We start from the raw sequence: 18,667 nt of genomic DNA, 5'->3' as shown, positions 1-18,667 counted from the left end.
GCTGTCGTCATCAAGCCGGTGATTCAGAACCTGCTGTGTATTGTCATTAGAAATTACCTCGAAATAGAAACTGACTTCCTAACACAACTATGAATGTAAAATCACTGTAAACGGGTTTGGCTCGCTGAGAGTACACTTTTTATTATTATTTATATCCTATTTATATCGCTCCTTATCGATACATATTCGTCCTTAGAGATAAACAATGAGCTGTTCATTCTCCGTCCTATTAATATCTGCAAAACTGACATATATAGGATTATATTTCTTTCACTAGGAAAAAGTAAGATCCTACAACTATTCGATTCACCGAATAACATACAGGGACATAGATAAGATGAAACAAAAAACAGAAATCAAGTCATGCATGCCAAGTAAGATGGAAATGCCAAGGGCAAGGTGAACGGCACGTCAAACGTAAGGGAGGCTACTCCTTTCTGACTAAATATTTTAGGCGCATTGCGGTTACCTCCCCTGATTCGTCACTCCTCACTATTTCCACTTGTACACCGTATAAACAACATGAATGTAGCTTTTTTTAAATTTGTTCACTAAATTTAATGTTTCTTATGAAAAAATATAAAACTAGCAAATATCTGAAGGACAAATTTTACTTACAGCTAATAAACAAATGAGACATAAACATGAGAGACAATGTAACGATTTTGGATTAACGCCAACGATTTAATATTATCCGCATCCTACAAGTGCTGGAAGAAATGCAGTAACCTAGGCTAAAGGGACGACTTACTGTGAATGTTGCTGTCTTGGAATCACCAAGAAAAATAAATTTGTTATAAAGAATTTTGCACTTTAACATTAACCCCCAAATAGTGGATAATCCCCTTCGCAGATCCATTCGGATGGTGAAGCTTACAGATAACACCACGATGGAAGGTTTCATCGCGAACACATTAGTATGTACCACCAGAAGGAGGATCACTCAATGGCGTGGTGCTTTACGAATAGTTTATAATTAAATGTGTCGAGGACAAGGGAGATGGCAGTTTACTTTCGCAGTAAAAGAAACCCTGTGGAGCCTCATTATCAAACGTGAGGCATAGGTTGACCATTTGAGAATCCTCGAACGACTTCACCTAGGACAACAATGTGGTGTTTATCATCAAGAAGACCTAACAACGACTTTACTTTCTGCGCCAACGGAAAATGTTTGGCCTTTAGAGGGACATTCTGGTCGATTTATACCCGTTGGTGATCTCGAGTTTCCTGGCATTGTCAATCGATGTCTGGTACGTCATCACAAGCAGAAAGTCCGACTAGAGGCCGGGGTGCGTGTGTGACCTATACCTTCTATGCCCAGAGCATTCACGTAAGATTGTGGCTGACGAATCACACCCAGCCAGTGGTTTTTGTCACATACCCTCATTTCCAGACATTTCCAGGCCGGAACTTCGATCCGCCTGAAAACAGCGTATATAGTATAAAGTATAGTAGCCTCACTGAAATGTGAGAGCGCGTGTGAATTGGATGATGATGATGAGACAGTGAACTTATCTAGCGCCATATCCTGCTCCTATGGGAAGGCTGATGGCGTTTTACAGAAAAAAGAGGCACATACTTACATGGACACACGCAATATAACATAGAATATGTTATCTGAGATGAAAAATATGTAGCCGAAAGGTGCTCCCAGCATGCACAATTCGTTTGAAAAACTGTCATCCAGGATCCAAACGCTCCCTTCAACACTACAGGTTCAAGTAGACCACTCGCCCTCTTTTTTCCTGCTTATTGGGTTGTCTGCAGAAAGCGGCGAACTGCACGAAGGTGGGTGTGTGTGGAAGTGGTGTGCGCAGTATGTGTATGTCGTATATGGTATATCATTCCCTTTTCACACCATTTCCACCCTTTTCAGCTTATTGCTACTTCCCTGCTCGTCTTCCTTTTAAAAAATCACGATACTCTCATTGCTCGTTACTTGGTTCCTATGGGCTATACAAATCTTGCGTTTATTGTTATTGTGGGTGCAGGAAGAGGTACTTTTCATTTTGTTTTGCATTTCATTTTGTAGTACTGCGTTGTAGTGACGTCTGAGTGTGTGAGTGAGATTGATATTTGTCGAGTAAGTCAAGCAGCCATCATTAAGGCATGTTTCTTGAGCAATGTCACGTGACAAATAAATTGATTCTTCTTAACTTTTGTCGTGATGACGTTTTAGTTGCTGACTCGGCGTAAAACACCAGATAAACTCACCCACGAACTGATTCACCCCCTTCCATACCAACTTATCGTCTTATTGTTAACCATCCTCATTACTGCATGCTGGGACATGTTTTATCTCGGATATCACTGAAAAATTGATCAACAACTCTAAAGATCAAGGATCACCCGCATATAATCAGTCGCACACACAGTCAACCTAGACATAAATATTTTCTGTAGTCGTTTAGTCAGGCGAAATCTGAGCGCGATTCGGTATTTATATATTTTTAAACAAACAGTAAATCATGATAAACAAACAGTAAGAACTTACTCGCCAGCATCTATTTACACTTGACTACAAACAGTAACAGCTGCCATTGAATTTTTCACCACTGCATGTCCGTTAACAGTGAGGAATAAAAATAGCTTTGGGATTTTCCTGTCCTTGGAAATTATTTTTAGACAGTGACTGGGCCCGTTAACTCGTATAAAGAGGAGGGACAAATGACGGTTGGTGCAGTGGAGGGTGGCGCATTCTCGATAAACATATCCTGGGAAACAACCTGTAAACGAAGTGAGACAATCGATCAAAGGTTCGCTTTTCCAGTTTGTCGTCTGCTTCAAACATTCTCCATCGTTACTGCGCACAGCACGTACTTGTTACTATACGCGTCCTCCCGTGGTCTTCACCATCGTCCATTGAATATAGGTGAGATCCGTGTGTTTGTCTTCCTGCTTCACTCACGTAGGAAGGTTGTGTTGGACAGTATATGCTTGCTGTGGAATTTACACTGGTGATGACGAGGCTGTTGCTTTGTCCAGGATCTAGGCGTCGGGGATAAATTATACCCACGATACAGCCATGCATTTTATTTACATCTAAAATATACGCATTTACACACGTTCGTTATGTCATATGATTAGAGCAGCCATGTTTCTGGGTGTCACACCCATGTCAACAATGCTTAGTAGGTTGTTTTTTTTGTTTGTTTGTTTTTGTGGGCGTGTTGCGCGAGCTCACTGGCAGACGTCAGTGTAAAGACGGGTGGTCGTTGTCAGAAGTCAAAATACTGTGTGACTAGTGTTCACTGTCAGTAGAGCTCATACGTGAGGAGGATATTTTGGTGTAGGTAGGCAGCAAGCAAGCCGATCGAGGCGACCCGACTCCGAATGACTGTATCGATCATGTTCAACCGATCACTCAATCGCTGCACTCCATACACAAAAATTCTGATCTTTTGTGTTGGTGCTCTGTGGTTGTCAAAACTCAATGCTATTTTCCTGGCGACCTGCCAACCAACACCTGCCAAGATTTCCTATGGTAATACACACACTCTAGCTCTCACTGCCCACCCATCCCCTACAACTATTAATAATAAATTAACAAAAGGCGTCAACATATCTAATATATATAGCTTAATAGTTTGTAAAAAAACAAAATGTAAAATTCTATAGGAACTGCTGCAAACACACACTCATATAATGGTGACACGTGGTTACATTACACTGGTATATTACACCGATCTTGTTTAACCTTCTAACAGCCGCTATGGGTCCATATACGGACCCCAAGTGTCGCTATTTATAAAACGCGGAAGGTTTATCTCAACATTTATAAAATTTCTTGACTTTAACACTTTAGTGGTGGACTCATCATGGATGAAATGAATTTTCAAATATCTGCAAAAATCTTAGTGCAATTAAAATGTTATCCTTAACCACCGGCAAAGTCCCTACTTGGACCCCGGGTATAAATGCCACATGCTGATCAACCATGAGAACTAATCCAGGATGAAAGGGTTGCGTTGGACATGATCTCTGGGTTGGAGAATAGTGGAAGGAACGTATAACGAGGACTACTTCTTCACTAGCTTTGGGCTGGGAGAGAAAACTTTTGCTAAGAAGCTTAATTACCTTGCTGGGGATCATTTGTAAAACCATGATTATGGGATGCTGGCTTCTTATTGCCCAAAGAAAGGCAAGGTCGCAGTTACTTTCAGCACTTCTCATATCAACCGGATGTTGCCAACACCCCAGTAGAGAAAAAGACTCATCATTTTGGACTACAGCAAGATGAAATGTAATGTTGACACTGTGAGTCAACTGGTTTGCTGCTACACCACGAAACGAAAGTCAGTTAAGATGCCCTATGGTAATTAAATCTTCTATAACATGATGGTTATCAGCGCCATGAATACCTATAAATTGTTTGTACTTTCCTAAGCCCTGAGTAGCAATGCTATATATAAATACAAAATGTTTATGGGGTCCTTTTGTGGTTAACGCTGTAAAAATTTCTCGTTTCATTTTTTTATGATACAGGGATTGGTTGTGGTGAGAGTTCTGCAATGTACTGTTAATAGTTTGTAACAACTCATTTACATGACACGGCATGCAAACTTTACTGTATGCAGAGGAGCATCTGTGAACTGCCATGGATTTTGGAAGCGATTTTGTGTACCTCAACTGTGGAGAAGAGCAGGATGACTTGGAAAAGGTCAAGATAAGAGAAGAAGATGATGCAGTTCTGTCAGAGTCTGATGAAAGCACTGATGATGGAGAGGTAAATAATAATAATAATTACACTGATGTTTTTTTTCCTCCCTCCTGATACATGACAGGTACAGGTGGTCATCATTTTTATGCTTGCCCCTGAAAATGTATGCTGATTGTAAAGCAGTGCACACAAGGAAAAATTTATCTGGAGCAGAGAAAGATTTGTGCTAAAACTTATGAATACACAAATCCTCATCAGAGGGTAATCTAAAATACAGAATCCTATAACAGGCCACCTTCTACTTCACATTGACAAAGTGAGAGCTACTATAGGTGCATATTAATGACAAAAGAAAAAAAGACCTGCAAGTCAGTTTAATATCCACAATAAGAAATGATTATAAAAAGAACCTGAATGTGAAGAAAAATCTCAAGAATTTGTAAGACATTTTTGTAAATTTAAATGAAATAAGACTGAAACAAAAAATGCTAACATTGAGTTTGATGGAGATTTTGATTCTGTTATTTGAACCCCCGTAACTGATACACCAGCTCTTGCTTTTAATAAAACTATTTTGTGCTCTCCTAACAGACATGCATTTTGGACATCTTTGACACAGCAGGACAAGAAGAATACTCAGCCTTGCGTGAAACTTACACTCGAGGAGCTGATGCTTTTATCATGGTGTACAGTGTAACAGATAGAAGCAGTTTCCAAGAGGCAGAAGCCATGCACAGCTGGCTCATGCGTATTAGGACCAATGACCTGTACATGGTATGAGATCCTTTTACAGGTGTAATGGTCCTGCATTACTGTTCAGAAAACTGTAGCTGCTTTTAGACTGTCACTGATGTATAAGGGGTATGGCATGTACCAGTGTTCTTTTGTTTCCTACAAATGCTAAAAAGTATGACTGCTGACTGTTTTTAAATAACTTATTTGTGTCTCATTTAGATGCTGTGCGGCAATAAAATAGACCTGACAGATGAGCGAGTGGTGACACAGATGGAGGGTGAGGAGCTGGCGAAAAGGCTAGGTGTGCCTTTCATCGAGACTTCTGCCAAGACAAACCACAACATCACTGAACTTTACCATCAGCTGATTAGGATGGTGCCACGCTCAGGCATAGAATACAAGGTGAGATGTCTGACCTGTATAATGAGCTCTGAGTAGTAAAGAGAATGTTGTACACAAAGCACTTGAAGGTTATGAAGTTTTGAACAGGGCAACTTATTTCAAAGCTAACACACTCTTTTTCTTTCTATCCAAGATCTGTGTTTCTCTGCTTGAGGATTGAGGGCTGGTGAGAAATGATGATGTATAATGTTAAAGAATTTAACTATACAGATGAACCAGCGAGGCAGAGAAAAATATGACCTGCAGTACTTCACATGCTGTTATTTGCTTGATATTCAGGTGGTGATGCTGGGAAGTGGAGGAGTAGGCAAATCCTCCATTACACTGCGCTTCACATCAGACACGTTTCTGCAGGCTTATGACCCAACAATAGAAGATTCCTATCGAAAGCTAATCCGAGTGACTGGCCAGCCTCCTGCCGCAAAGAAGAACAGGAAACTCAAAACCACTGAGAAAAAAGCTGCACAAAAGAGTTGGCAACAGTCTGGTACAACGCACACAGAGTTCTCAATACTGGAATGGCTGTTGAAAATGTGTGCATGTGTGCTTGCATGAGTAATTTTATAGCATGTGCATGGTTATATACATGCATTAGTACACACAGGTATTGCAGAGTTTGCTATAAAAAAAAAATAATAAAAGAGCCCTCGGGCAGTGAGCACAGTGCACTTCACAAAAGAGAATGACACAAAACATTCAGGGGAGAATTAATGTATGAAGGTCATATGGCATGAAGGACAATGGTTGCCCAGAACCTGGTGTTGCTTTTTTATAGATGAAGCTGTCAGACTTAAATGGTTGAGATCTGTACTCTGTAAAAACATACTGTCTGCTCCAAGTCCAAAAGAACCAAAGAAGCCACCCCACATGGAAAATGCTGACTTCAGAAAGTACATCCCACAGATTCAGTAGGAGTAATATGGCAGGATGCAGCAGCTCTATCTCTCTCTCACACACACAGAGTCAACAAAGGCCAAAAGAAAGCCTGCTGATCTGTGAGGACACTGATGTCACCAAGACAAAAGAAACTTAAACCACTAAAGTGCCAGAACACATCCAGCATAGCAGGCAGGATCCAAAAACATTAAAGTGAAGTCCAATGAAAACACATCAGGAAAAACGAAAAGAACAGGGAAGAAGAACATTTCAGTTTCAAACACTAACAGCTCAAGCCCTTGAGTTTGTGATGTCACTGGATTGTAAAATATAGTTTTCCTTTATCCCACATGTACAGCATTCTGATATACTTGAAGATTCAGTAGAGTTGACATAAACAAGCTGCTGCAAGCTTAACACTAACAAAGACAATTTGCTTTATGCTGCACTGATTTTCTGTTATTTCTTTAGAAGAAAAGCCAAAGAAAAAAAGGAAGAGTGGCATTCAGAGGTTGTTTTCAAGTTTGCGTCGTTCTTCAAAACACGATGTTAACAATTACTCCCAACAACCAGCAGCTGGGTCTCTCCCAGAAAGTGAAGACAGTGAAGATGATGTGAAGACAAAACCAATAACCAGAGTAGATTATCAGAGAAAGATGGATGGCAATGTGGTGATGCTAGAATTGGGCACACTAGAGAATGAGCTCAACCTGGTCACAGGGGATCCAATCAAGTGCAAGAGCTGTGAGGCGGTTCTGTCAGCCACTGCATGTCTAGAGGGCACTGAGGGGGAAAAGAAAACGTGGAAATGGTAAGTTTTAAGAGACTCTTTTTTCTGTATGTAGTTTACTTATGATTTCACCTTCAGTTTTTCATAGTTTGGTGGTTCGTTTATAGTGGATCCGTTTTCAGGCAAGTGAACTAGATGAAAGGGGGTTTGGGGGAAATGAATGTTGGAACTTTTATCTCCACCTTCAATAAACCATTGGCCATATATTTTTATTTTGGATCATGTTTCTGAAACACTACTTTTTAAATTTATATCTATACAGTTCACTACATATTTCCCACCTTTCCTACACAGTGAATTCTGTGGCACGAAGAATGAAGATCTGAATGTTGAAGCTGAGGAGATACCCAAAGGAGACTGCTTTGATTTCATTTTGGAACCTGCTCCTCAAAATCAAGAAGCAACAGAAGAAATTGTCAAGGAAGCAAAAAAAGAAATATCTTCAGGAGTGACTGTGTACTGCATGGATGTTAGTTCATCCATGGATATGCAATGCTCGATACCTGAATTCCAAGGTGAGATAGTCTTACAGATATCATGACTTGTCCATAAGAGAGAAGGAATACTGTTTACAGTGAAAATATGAATAGTAGCTAGCATAATATTCTTACAAGTTAATTTTTTAATGTATCAAAAGATACCAAATGTAGACAATAAAACAGCCACGACACCTTTGCCTCTATGTTTTGTTCTCTAAACTGATCGACATAGTGATTTATTGGACTGTTCACAAATTTGGTAGTCATTTATTCTTAAAAAAAAATGATCAAGGTTAAAATGCAATCAGTCATAAGATTATGGTTTCCTCAATGATTATTTCTGTAGCTGTTTGGCGTCAAGAAAGAACAAGAGGTCAGAGTGCGAACAGCTCTGTGTCAAGACTACACTGTATCAAAGAAGCTGTGCAGAGGTGGGTAACAGTGGTAAACTTTGTGAATTTATAGTGATTGAGCCACAAGTGAATTAGTGACAGTTTGATCAATGTATCAACTAGTAAGCAAAAACCAAACCAGACGATTAGGAGTGAATGTTTCAGAGCAAGATATTAACAGGTATGTTTGAAAATTAAATTGGTGTGATACTTTTCATGCGAATAGTTACAAATATTTATTTTATATTTTTCCAACTGCATGCATGGACATAACTGCCTAACTTGATTTATCCTAACCAACTTTAATGCATGTTGTAGGTGCTTTACAAAAAAGTACACAGGTATGTGCACACACTAATACTAAAATAATATATATATAAATATAAAATGACATATAATGCTGCATTTGTAGAGTGAACTGGTAAAACTTCATAATCTCCACAGTGAAAACCGAGTGCCAAATAGAAATAGCATATGTGGATGGAGTGTGATGTGTGTAGATTAAAGAAGTTTGTTATTTCATGTCCCAGACAGCTGGAGCAGTTTCATGTGGATCAGCCAGAAAGACATGTCCTGCTCATGTCCTTTGGCTCTGAAGTAAATGTGAATGGTGGAGGAGAAGCGACTTCACATGCGAACCAGCATTTCGGCGCACTAGAGAGAAAAAGTTTTGATGATTTTATCAATGATGGAAAAGAACTTGCTAGAAACTATCATCTGACACCACTCTCTAATTCATACACGTGAGTGCACTCTGAAAAGAAGCCTACCAGCTCATTTAAGGCCATACGACAACTTGTTCACAAATGTCAAGATAAACATTGTAACCCTGAGAGTGATAAACCACTCTGTAAGGTCAAGCTGGTGCCCTTAATGGCATCAGCAGTCCTTACCATTTGTATAAAGAACTTGTAAGTTACCACAAAGAAGCAGAAACTACATTCTGCAGCTTTTTTACCACAAAATTTATAATGAGAGTTCAGTTAGTTTGTTTCTTGTTACTCCTTGAGGAGCTTAGGGCCGCAACATGATAATGAGAACTAGCTGGTTATTTACATGCATAGGTGATGAAATGGCAAGGGAATACAATTACGTGTGGATACTATTCTTAAACAAAAGAGCGCAAGTCCTCCTCAAAGAGTCATTAGAACAGTGGTGCCCAACCTACAGCCTATGTGCCCTGCTCATTTTAACAGACACAACATAATTTCCTTTTTAACGTGGTAATTCTGGCAAAACCACCATGTTCTGGCCCGCAAGATGTTATGTCATGTCCAGTGCAGCCCTCGAGTGAGGCAAGATTGGGCACCACTGCATTAAAAGTTAAAAATGCCATTTGCTTTTGATAGTTTCTTTAAGACACTTATCACTAAAAGCTAATACTGTTTTCCCAACCATACAGAGGTTGTATATAGAGAAACTATTAGAAAAAAAAAAAAATCCAAAAGTTTGAAGACTTAATCATTTAGAATTTGTGTTTTTGTGTGTAAGAAAATGATGTCAAGAAGTGTTAATGAAGTAAAACCATCAGCTTCAGCCAAGAAAACAAGCAACAAACAAAACAACCCCTCCCCCCCAAAAAAAAATAAATAAAAAAAGTGTTATTCTGCTTTGCAGAGCTTTGCAAGAGGCTGTGAAAGGAATGCATCCTGCTGGTTGTACAGCGCTTGGTCCCGCACTGACCATCTGTGCTGGTTTTATCAGCGGCATGCCTTCTTCAGAGATAGTTCTTTGCACTGATGGCATGCCTAATGTGGGTATTGGCAGCCTGCAGTGTGGCTCAGTAGACCCCTCATTCTACCAAAAGGTATTTTTGTACACCAAATGTAATATGAACTATATTACCTACTGCATAACAAACACTTGCATGTTCTGTTCCTTGGATGAGGTTTGTCTTTCATTTGAGAGCCCCTGAAACTTATTGATAAAGAAATAAAATAAATGCAAGTTTAGGACTTTTGTTTACACACCAAGCCAGCAGCAGCAAGCCAATGCTAGTCAGGCAGTTCTGTGGACACTGTCATGCTACAATTATGTCATAGCTCTTCCTTCTATGCAACATCAGGAAGAATTTGATGTTTTGATTCTTATATTTGCACAGATTGAAAGGAATTATTTTAGGTAACCTGTTAGTTTACCTAAGCTGCAGTGTAGGTAGTGTTTGAAAATAAAAGCTTACTGCATCCTTCCTGAACAGATTGGAAAATATGCTAAGGACAACAAGTCAGTCATTAACATATTGGCAGTAGAGGGGGAACCAGTCGGACTTCCCCATGTCAGCAAGGCTGCAGTGGAGAGTGGAGGTACCGTGAACGTGCTGAATCCACTTGAGATCGTCAGACAGCTTCGTCAGATTATGCAGAATTCCCTGGTGGCCACCAGCACCACGGTTCTATTCCTTCTACACCCAGAGTTTGTTTTTGATGAACCAGGCTACCCAGAGGTGTGTAACTTGATGACTTGATTTTACATCTGTTCAACTCTTCATTCTAATATGCATCATATACTTGTTTTATGTGAACAATTCAGCTGAGTAATAAGGAACAGAGCATTTTTGTCTGTCTACACTCCCGCATGCATGACTGTGCTTTTGCATATAAAGACTTGCAAGAAATATATTTATAAATAAAATTTTCTACTTCTCAATATTTTAAGGGTTGAGTTGATAATTAACAAGCTCTAACAATGCTGCATTGTACAGACAGCATTATAAACAGAAAAAGAAGAAAAGATCAAATAAAAGTGAACTAGAGACAGCTACGTGTTTTACAAATAAAGATATGATGTAGACACTTGCAAATATCTCATTTTCATATCCCCTGTGTGTGCAGAACATGAACCGGCTCTCCAAAGAAATAGGGAATGTGATGAAAGACACTAACCTGACCTTTCGTTTCAAATTAAAAGATCCTAGCAAAAGCCTGACTCTAAAAGAGGTGCCTTTTCAGGTAAGCTGTAGCCTCAAAAGCTGGCAGACAAAATTCATAATTAGGTAGAATGTACTGCATTGTATTAGCTAATGTCAGGGCCAAGCTTTTTTTACTATATGCTAACATTTAAGGGAGGATAAAACTTCAAGCATTATATATATATCTCAGAAAGCAAGTTATAATATGTACCAGCTCAGGTCCTAAGAATTAGAGCAGTATTTTTTTTCTTAATTGCTGCAATCATGTTTTTAATAGCTCGCTCAATCACATGAGAATTTTCTCTTAAACACACACATTCCACTCCCTTGTTTGCATGTACACAGGCCCAGATCTCATACACTCGCAAAGATGGCATGAAGTGTCTCAGAATCATGAGCAAGAGCAACAAGGCCACAACCAACAGAACAGAGATGGAGAAGGTAAACTTTGTCTTTTCATAAGAAAAAGGTAAAGGTCATTCCAGGTTGTTAAGGAGTGATCGAGGTGTTAAAGAATTCATTGTTGTCAGGGCCAGCTTTAGGTGAGGGCAATGCCCATCTCCTCTCCCTCTCTGCCTTACCTTCCCCAACCCTCATTGGAGTTAGGTACCTATTCATGCCAGCTGGGTTGACTGGGGTAACTGAACTGCACTACACAGGTATGAAACCAGTGTGCGTCTCAGTTCGGACGCCATTTCTCTAACCAACTGCTTTCGTAAGAAAACAAAAATATAAACATTTTTGTAAGCTTGCATTCTACAGTTCTGAAAGCCCATTCATATGAAAGCACTACAAATTAAAATAAAATCCCATCCCAAATTACTGAGAATTTTATGAGGCTCTTCAAGAAAAATATAAAGACGTTTCTGTGGGACAAATATTTTGTAGACTTGATTAGCTTTTATTGTTGTTGCCTCCCTTGTCAGCTTTATTAGCCAAGAACACATTATGGTGTATCCAGCACCATCAAATATATAATACTGTTCTTGGCCAAGCTGCAGTTGTCATGATTCTGTCTCTTGTGTTAAATCATTTCTCACACTTTCACCTAGCAGTGGAAAATGACCACGATCAAAGAGTCAACAGTTTTTCTTTTTAACAACAGCCATTTCTATAGCTTTGCACAAGTAACTATTCATGCTATGACAACAGTTTTTTTAAAAAAAAACTTTTATTTCAGATTAAAAGTGTTTTCCTCTTTTGTCTAGGGAATCAAGGTATCTGTTCTGGGAATAGCAGCTGTTAAGAAGACAGCTGCTCTTGCACAAGAAGGGAATGTCAAGGAAGCCAACCGACACCTGTGAGATTTCCCCCGCCTTCTCTCTCCCCCCCCCCCCCCATGACATCATTTTCTGCAAGAAAAATTAAGAAACACATCATAGCAACAAGCAGTACCCCAGTACTCTTTCTATAAGATCAATAGCAAAGATTTCTTTAAAATCTAAGTCTTTGAAATTTGTCTTTTTCTTGTTGTACTTCTTAAATTCACTAAGAGACTTGTTTTTTTAAGTGAAACATTTTGTTTGAACACAGACATACTTCCCATGTAAGCACCAGTTATACATTATCTCAGGAATGTGGTAAGCACACTCAACTTTGCAGTGTAAAATTAGAACCAGATTTATCAGGGAAGAAGAAAGTTTTTTTTTGTTTGCATTTTCTTAGGAATAAAACACTTCGTACTATGAATAGCTAAATAAACATGGCAAAATTGTTAACCAGGCTCTTTCCCCACCTGACTTATGCTGTCTACTGAATACTTAGTCTCATATTTATGAGCTGATTTTATTGATGTTAAAGGAAAGCTGTTAAGCGATTGGCCAAACGAGGAGCAAAGTCCGATGATCAAAAGGAAGAAATGTCTGCTTTCCAGGATGGGTGTCTGGATTTGGATAAGGAAATTGAGAGGAACATTGGCAAATGGGTCAGTTTTCCTTTCTACTTTTAGTTACATAAAATGTTGTAATTGATGCAGTATGCCACCATCATGTGACTTTGTTGCTGCTGTCATGAGCAACCTGAGTGGTCAATAACCAGCAGTAAACCTAGAAAATTTCTAATTGAGTGTTGCTATTTGTATATCATATTCAGTCAGGCAACAGTCTGGGAACATGACCTGGTACATGAACTTTTCACATTTTGGCTCACCAGTTGACTCGGTACCTGAAAGACATGGGTTAATTTCATTTTCTGTTTCCTGGTCTGTGGGTATTCCCTTCCCTGCATTTTGCTTGAATATAATTCTTCATTTAGTTTCTTCGTTATCATTTAGTTTTACAGACATTCAGCAGAATATTCATGGTTTGCCAACTCCTATCTGATTAATAATAGATAATAAGTAATTGTGTGATGTGCTTTTATGTCTCTGTGCCAAATATATGCAAATGTAGTCCACTTGTGATGTCTGTGGATTCATATCTGTCATGTCTATGCAGGATCAAGCTGCTCTACATGAAAAAGAGAGGAGAACAGATCTGTTCTGCAAAGCATCCCAGTTACAAAATGCTGCATATTTAGGCAGTAGCGGGAAAAAGATGGTGGCTCAGCAACGTGTAGCTTCTGAGATGGCCATTCAAAAATACTATAACTACAAGTACTGAACTGATTTTACCTTCTGATTGCATTTCATGCATTTTCATCATGATTTATTAGAGGTACAACTGCATTCAACTTTATAACATTTTATGGAAGAATTTCAGGACATTTAGACTGAAAGTGGATCCAGACATACTTTAAAAGTACTTTTAATAGCATTGCTGTCATAACAGACCAGTTATCAAATATTTGCATCTTGCATCCAAGCAAACTAGTATGATCTTTTAAAATTGCTTTATCTCTCAAATCAAATACAAGTTTACACTGCAAAAGTTGTGAATGTCTTTTTGTTCAGATACACTTTAGCTAGCATGCACAACCTGTACACTAACAATAAATGAAACACACACACACATCCCCCTTTATGACTTACATTATGGTAAACATTAGCATCAGTCTCAACAGTAACATCCCTGATTAAAACAGATATGCGTAGAACATATCGCAGTGAAAGACTGTAGTAAATGTTCATGCCATGTGGTGTATTTATGACTCTAACAGATTTCACTTTTGGTGCTATGGGTGAAATTAAAAGTTGTAGTAATGCTGGGAACAAAATGGGAGAATGTGATACATTTTCTCAGACACGCTATGAAATTGTGGGAAAAGCAATAGGCAGCATAATCAAAGTGAGCTTAGCCTCTGCTTTTCGGTTGGGTTCTATAATACTAACTCTGACTTAAAAAATGTTAATTCTCATTTAAAACATGTGTCATATTTCTCAGGTGGTTTTTAAAAATATTCAGCAGAGGGTTAACAAATGCATTGTATGCAGAGCTAAAAAGAAGAAATAAAACAAAAGTTTTACAAAAATTTACAAGTACACTTTCTATTGCACTTTCTCTTAAACTTGGTAAGATTATGTTTAAAATGTTTGATATACAACTTAATTTGTAAGCTTAAAATGTAAACTGTATAATTTATCTGTATTATTAAAATAAAGGAAAATCAGAAATTTTTTAGGGCTTTTTTGTACAAAATTTTCACCATGAAGACATGTTATGCCTGTCATCTTTTTTTTTTTTCTTCTTCTGAGGAGGAAAATCTCTGATGAATACACTGCTCATATGCCCTTACATATACAACTGCTAAGCAATATTTTGTGACATTGACCTTGTTGATCTGTTTCAATTGTGCTTTGCTGCTTTTATTTCACCTCCCTTTTGACTTTTCTTCACTTTCCTTGATTCAGCATTTAGCTCTGTCTGTGAACAAGTTTCTTTCAGAGTTTTGTTTTTCTATTTTTCATCCTCAAGAATCTGAAATAGAAAAGAAGGTGATGTTTTAAGGGTCATAAAACTCCAGAAACTTAGAAAAGTTTTGCTTTTTTTTTTTAATCTGTGCATTGCCAAAACATCATCCTGACGATCTAGTCTGACATAAAATTTCACATCATGTTAAGCAGTCAAATATAGTTAAAAAGACAGCTGTATTTTCATGAAAATTTTTAAGTACTTACCAAAATCAAGACAATTGTGAAGTAAAGCAAGAAGCGGCTTCAGGTTGCAGGAGTTTGTGTTCTACCAACATATTCAACAGCATTCGGAACTGCTCCACGGCCATCTGATGATGATATAACAACTCATTCAATTATAAATAAACCATTTACTTTAAATAAACCATTTACTTACAGTTGCACCTAAAACACAACTACATGTTGGTTCATACTCTTTCATGAAAGAAAACAAATCCATTTAACAAGAAAAGCATTCATTGTCACAGCAATCTTCTCCACTTTGTTCCTGTCTTCCTCCCTATAGTGAGAGTCAAAATGTATGGCATGATTTCCAGATCCAAAATGTCAATGTTTCGATAACCACACCTATGAAACTAAAAGTAATGCACCAGCCAAAGAGGTTGGATAGCATCACCTGACAACAAAATATGGCAGCCTCCTTGTACTCCTTACACCATTCTTGTGTTATCAGGCAGTGACTGAAAGCCATAACATGGCAAACAATAGTCAATAGTTGGGGTCAGTGTTTTAAACTATTTAAGGTATTTTAAACTGAAGTATCTCATTTTTTTTCAACAGCTGATAAATAAAGATAAAATAATGGATGCCTAAAAAAATAATGCAAAGTCAAACCTTTTTATCAGCAGCCCTCATAAGCTTAGCTTTTGCTAAGCCAGAGCATAAACGAGACAAGTCAGTCTGGTTCCAAAGAACACCTTCAAACAATCTTATGAACTGAGTACAGATACTTTGTGACCACTGTGAAGGCTGCTTGCATACTGCATTAAATAAAAAAGTTTGGGTAGACAACATATCATGATGTACAGGCTGATGTAATATTAAATGTCATAACTCAAAAGATCAAACTGTTCATATCATTACTCTAGCAGACCAACATGAAATATTTTACAGTTGCTGAATATCTTCAATGTAAAGTTAAATGTATTATTAACATTTCAAAACTACTGCAACAGCACTTGTTATAGAATCATTGTAAGATACTTTGAACTTACTGACTTCCAGTGCCACATCTGCTGTCATTGAGGCTAGGCACTGAGCGGTCTGGGGTGGCAGATCCTGGAATCCAAAATGGACAACTCTGTGTTACCGAAGTAAATTACTATTCGATTTCTCTCATGAATGTGTTAAAAACACTATCAGGAGCAAATACACCGTGAAAAATGTATACTGTGATAGCATGTAAAGGAATTTATGTTTGCATGGAGAAAGTCCTTCATTCAACTAAGACAACTGTGACATTCACCTCTAAAAAATGCATGAATGTTTGTAAAATTCTGAGTGCTATTTTGCCTAAAACATTAATGTGTGGTATTTTAATTTCTACTGTAAGAAATAATAGATTTTAATACTTTACCCTGTTACTGGAACAAATTATTCCCATAAGAATTGTTGGAACTTTCATTATCAGAACGAGGTTCAAAGTGCCAAGGACCAAGGTCCAACTATACACTATTTTAACAAATTTGCAGAAAGCCACAAAATATGGGGGGTTTATCAAAAAGTTTATGTAAATTTGTCACTGTATATTTGGAAATATTATTTAGTTTATATAAATCTGTCATTATAAATAAACTGTATATTCAGCATAAGTTATTTCAAATAAATGAAGACTGTGATTGACAGAATGAGTTACTGGAAATTAGTTACCAGCCTGAGAACTAAAGAAATAACTGTGCTTGGTACTTTAATTACATTAATTAAATTTAGAATACCTAAGTATCTGCCTGTATGAAAATAAAAGTACAAAGAAGACTGTTGCCAACATTAAAAAAGTCGGGCTATTCAAACTGAGAGAGATTGTGCTATGGTTTGAGCATAGTTAATCCAGGCCATCAAAGACAGGTAAAAATGTGCCTTTTCTTTTTGCTATTTGGTCTAAAAGAATGTCCTTTGCATCCACCATATGACTAGAAGTTGCCATAAAAGTCCAAAAAGGTAGTAACAGGATAATTTAAAAAATATAGTTTAAAGTTTTTTAAGTCATAACTGACTATTCAATAATAAAACTGGAATAAAAGAGGGATTTAGGATGGAAACAGATGCTTGCTTAATGCAAGTTTGGATAAGTTCTTAGCTGCCTCACCTTTGAAACTGTGAGAGATGCTTGAATACTATGCAAGTGAGTTACAATGTCCTTGGAATTAACAGGCTCAGCACGAATTAACAGACGGCACAACAAATCCTGGGAAAAAAAATCGATTGAATGTTTTATATATATATTAATAAAAAGGAATATTTTAACTGAATTTGAGAGAGTACAATAACAACAAAACTAGATGTAAAACATGCATAACCCTATGAAAACTGAATACTCCAAGAGAAGCACAGCAGCACACACAAAAAAAAAAAAATTAATGAAAAACAAAAAAAGAAGATAAAGCATGCAGGATGTTGTGGGAGAAGGCATTAAAAAACAGCATCCAACTGAAAACCTGGTTCAGGAGAAATGTTCTTAAACCTGACTTGAAACCAGTAAACAAAGACACAGTGCAAAGAGAGAAACTGGTCTAGGAAAGATGTTCTTAAACCTGATTTGAATGCAGAAAAAAAAAAGACATGGTATGAAAGGAGAGCAGCAGTTTAGTGGGAACCACAAAAGAAAATCAGCAATACTAATACTTTTCAAATTTTTTTTTTAAATAAAGACAATAAGGAGAGAATGTGTCGTGTAATGGACACAAAAGATAATCTTTTTCTCTACATCTGAGTTGTTAGAATATAAGATTCAAGGGTAATATATAAGTGAGTTCTCCCCATCATTTAAGGTGGGATGCCTATACCAAGGGACTAAAATATTTGTTTTTAATCTTTTTTTAAGTTTTAGACCATAGAGTGTTGAAATACCATATATGTTGCACATGAAAAATGTTTTTGGGTACCTACAATGAAAATTTTGATTTTAATCAACGTTTTTCATTCAAAACGTACAAGTATTTCAAAAATCAAGACACACAATACCATATGTCATACAACAAAACTTTTAGTATTTTTATAAACTAGAGACAGTAATCTAAAGCTTGACGGAAGAAACTTTCTCTTATCTTAAGAGGTGTAGGAGATATAACCAGTCGAACATGGTACCCACCTGTCGACTCGGCAATTGTACTTTTTTATCTTTTCAAAAGTCAATATCAGCCAAATTAATGTTTCTATCAGGATATCCCTTCCGTGAACCTTTAGTTTATACATTTCTAAATAAAACTGCAAAATTTGAATGTTGTAGCATGATCCTATCTTGAGATCTGACTTTTTTAATTCAAGCCGTTGCATCGAAAACGGAAATCAGAAAAATTCAAGTTTAAAGATTGAAAATGAATATATCCTATATCAGATTATTTTTGAAAAATATATGA

The 18,667-nt window shown here is 37.5% G+C and overlaps 2 protein-coding genes across 4 annotated transcripts in view; one reads left to right on the top strand and one right to left on the bottom strand.

Moving 5' to 3' along the window:
* Positions 1-1,768: 1,768 nt before the first annotated feature.
* Positions 1,769-14,638, top strand: LOC112563300 (circularly permutated Ras protein 1-like). 2 transcript variants are annotated; one of them, XM_025237166.1, is made up of 16 exons: positions 1,769-1,788; positions 4,578-4,726; positions 5,252-5,434; positions 5,615-5,797; positions 6,077-6,284; positions 7,145-7,484; positions 7,758-7,978; positions 8,289-8,373; positions 8,865-9,077; positions 9,952-10,141; positions 10,532-10,777; positions 11,166-11,282; positions 11,588-11,683; positions 12,451-12,542; positions 13,043-13,166; positions 13,678-14,638. In XM_025237166.1, exons 2-16 carry the CDS (start codon positions 4,598-4,600, stop codon positions 13,840-13,842), a joined length of 2,592 nt encoding a protein of 863 aa, XP_025092951.1. In that variant the 5' UTR covers positions 1,769-1,788; positions 4,578-4,597; the 3' UTR covers positions 13,843-14,638. The 2 variants fall into 2 exon arrangements, with proteins under 2 accessions (XP_025092951.1, XP_025092950.1); XM_025237165.1 differs by lacking the exon at positions 1,769-1,788 and adding an exon at positions 2,653-2,872.
* Positions 14,057-18,667, bottom strand: part of LOC112563299 — a 20,808-nt gene continuing 16,197 nt past the window's right edge. Inside the window, exons 23-27 of one of the 2 annotated variants that reach the window (XM_025237164.1) lie at positions 17,398-17,496; positions 16,307-16,370; positions 15,927-16,072; positions 15,297-15,400; positions 14,057-15,096 (exon numbers count right to left, since the gene is read on the bottom strand). In XM_025237164.1, the coding sequence (XP_025092949.1) occupies positions 15,302-15,400; positions 15,927-16,072; positions 16,307-16,370; positions 17,398-17,496 (408 nt within the window). In that variant the 3' untranslated portion in view covers positions 14,057-15,096; positions 15,297-15,301. Of the gene's footprint in view, positions 15,097-15,296; positions 15,401-15,926; positions 16,073-16,306; positions 16,371-17,397; positions 17,497-18,667 lie in introns of those variants that run through there. The other variant, XR_003099003.1, reaches the window with a different exon arrangement.

The sequence above is a fragment of the Pomacea canaliculata genome, linkage group LG4 (genome assembly GCF_003073045.1).
Source record: "Pomacea canaliculata isolate SZHN2017 linkage group LG4, ASM307304v1, whole genome shotgun sequence".
In the NCBI taxonomy this organism is placed as follows: domain Eukaryota; kingdom Metazoa; phylum Mollusca; class Gastropoda; order Architaenioglossa; family Ampullariidae; genus Pomacea; species Pomacea canaliculata.
Note: the sequence above shows the minus strand (reverse complement) of the source record. Positions and strands in the feature narration are given on the sequence as shown.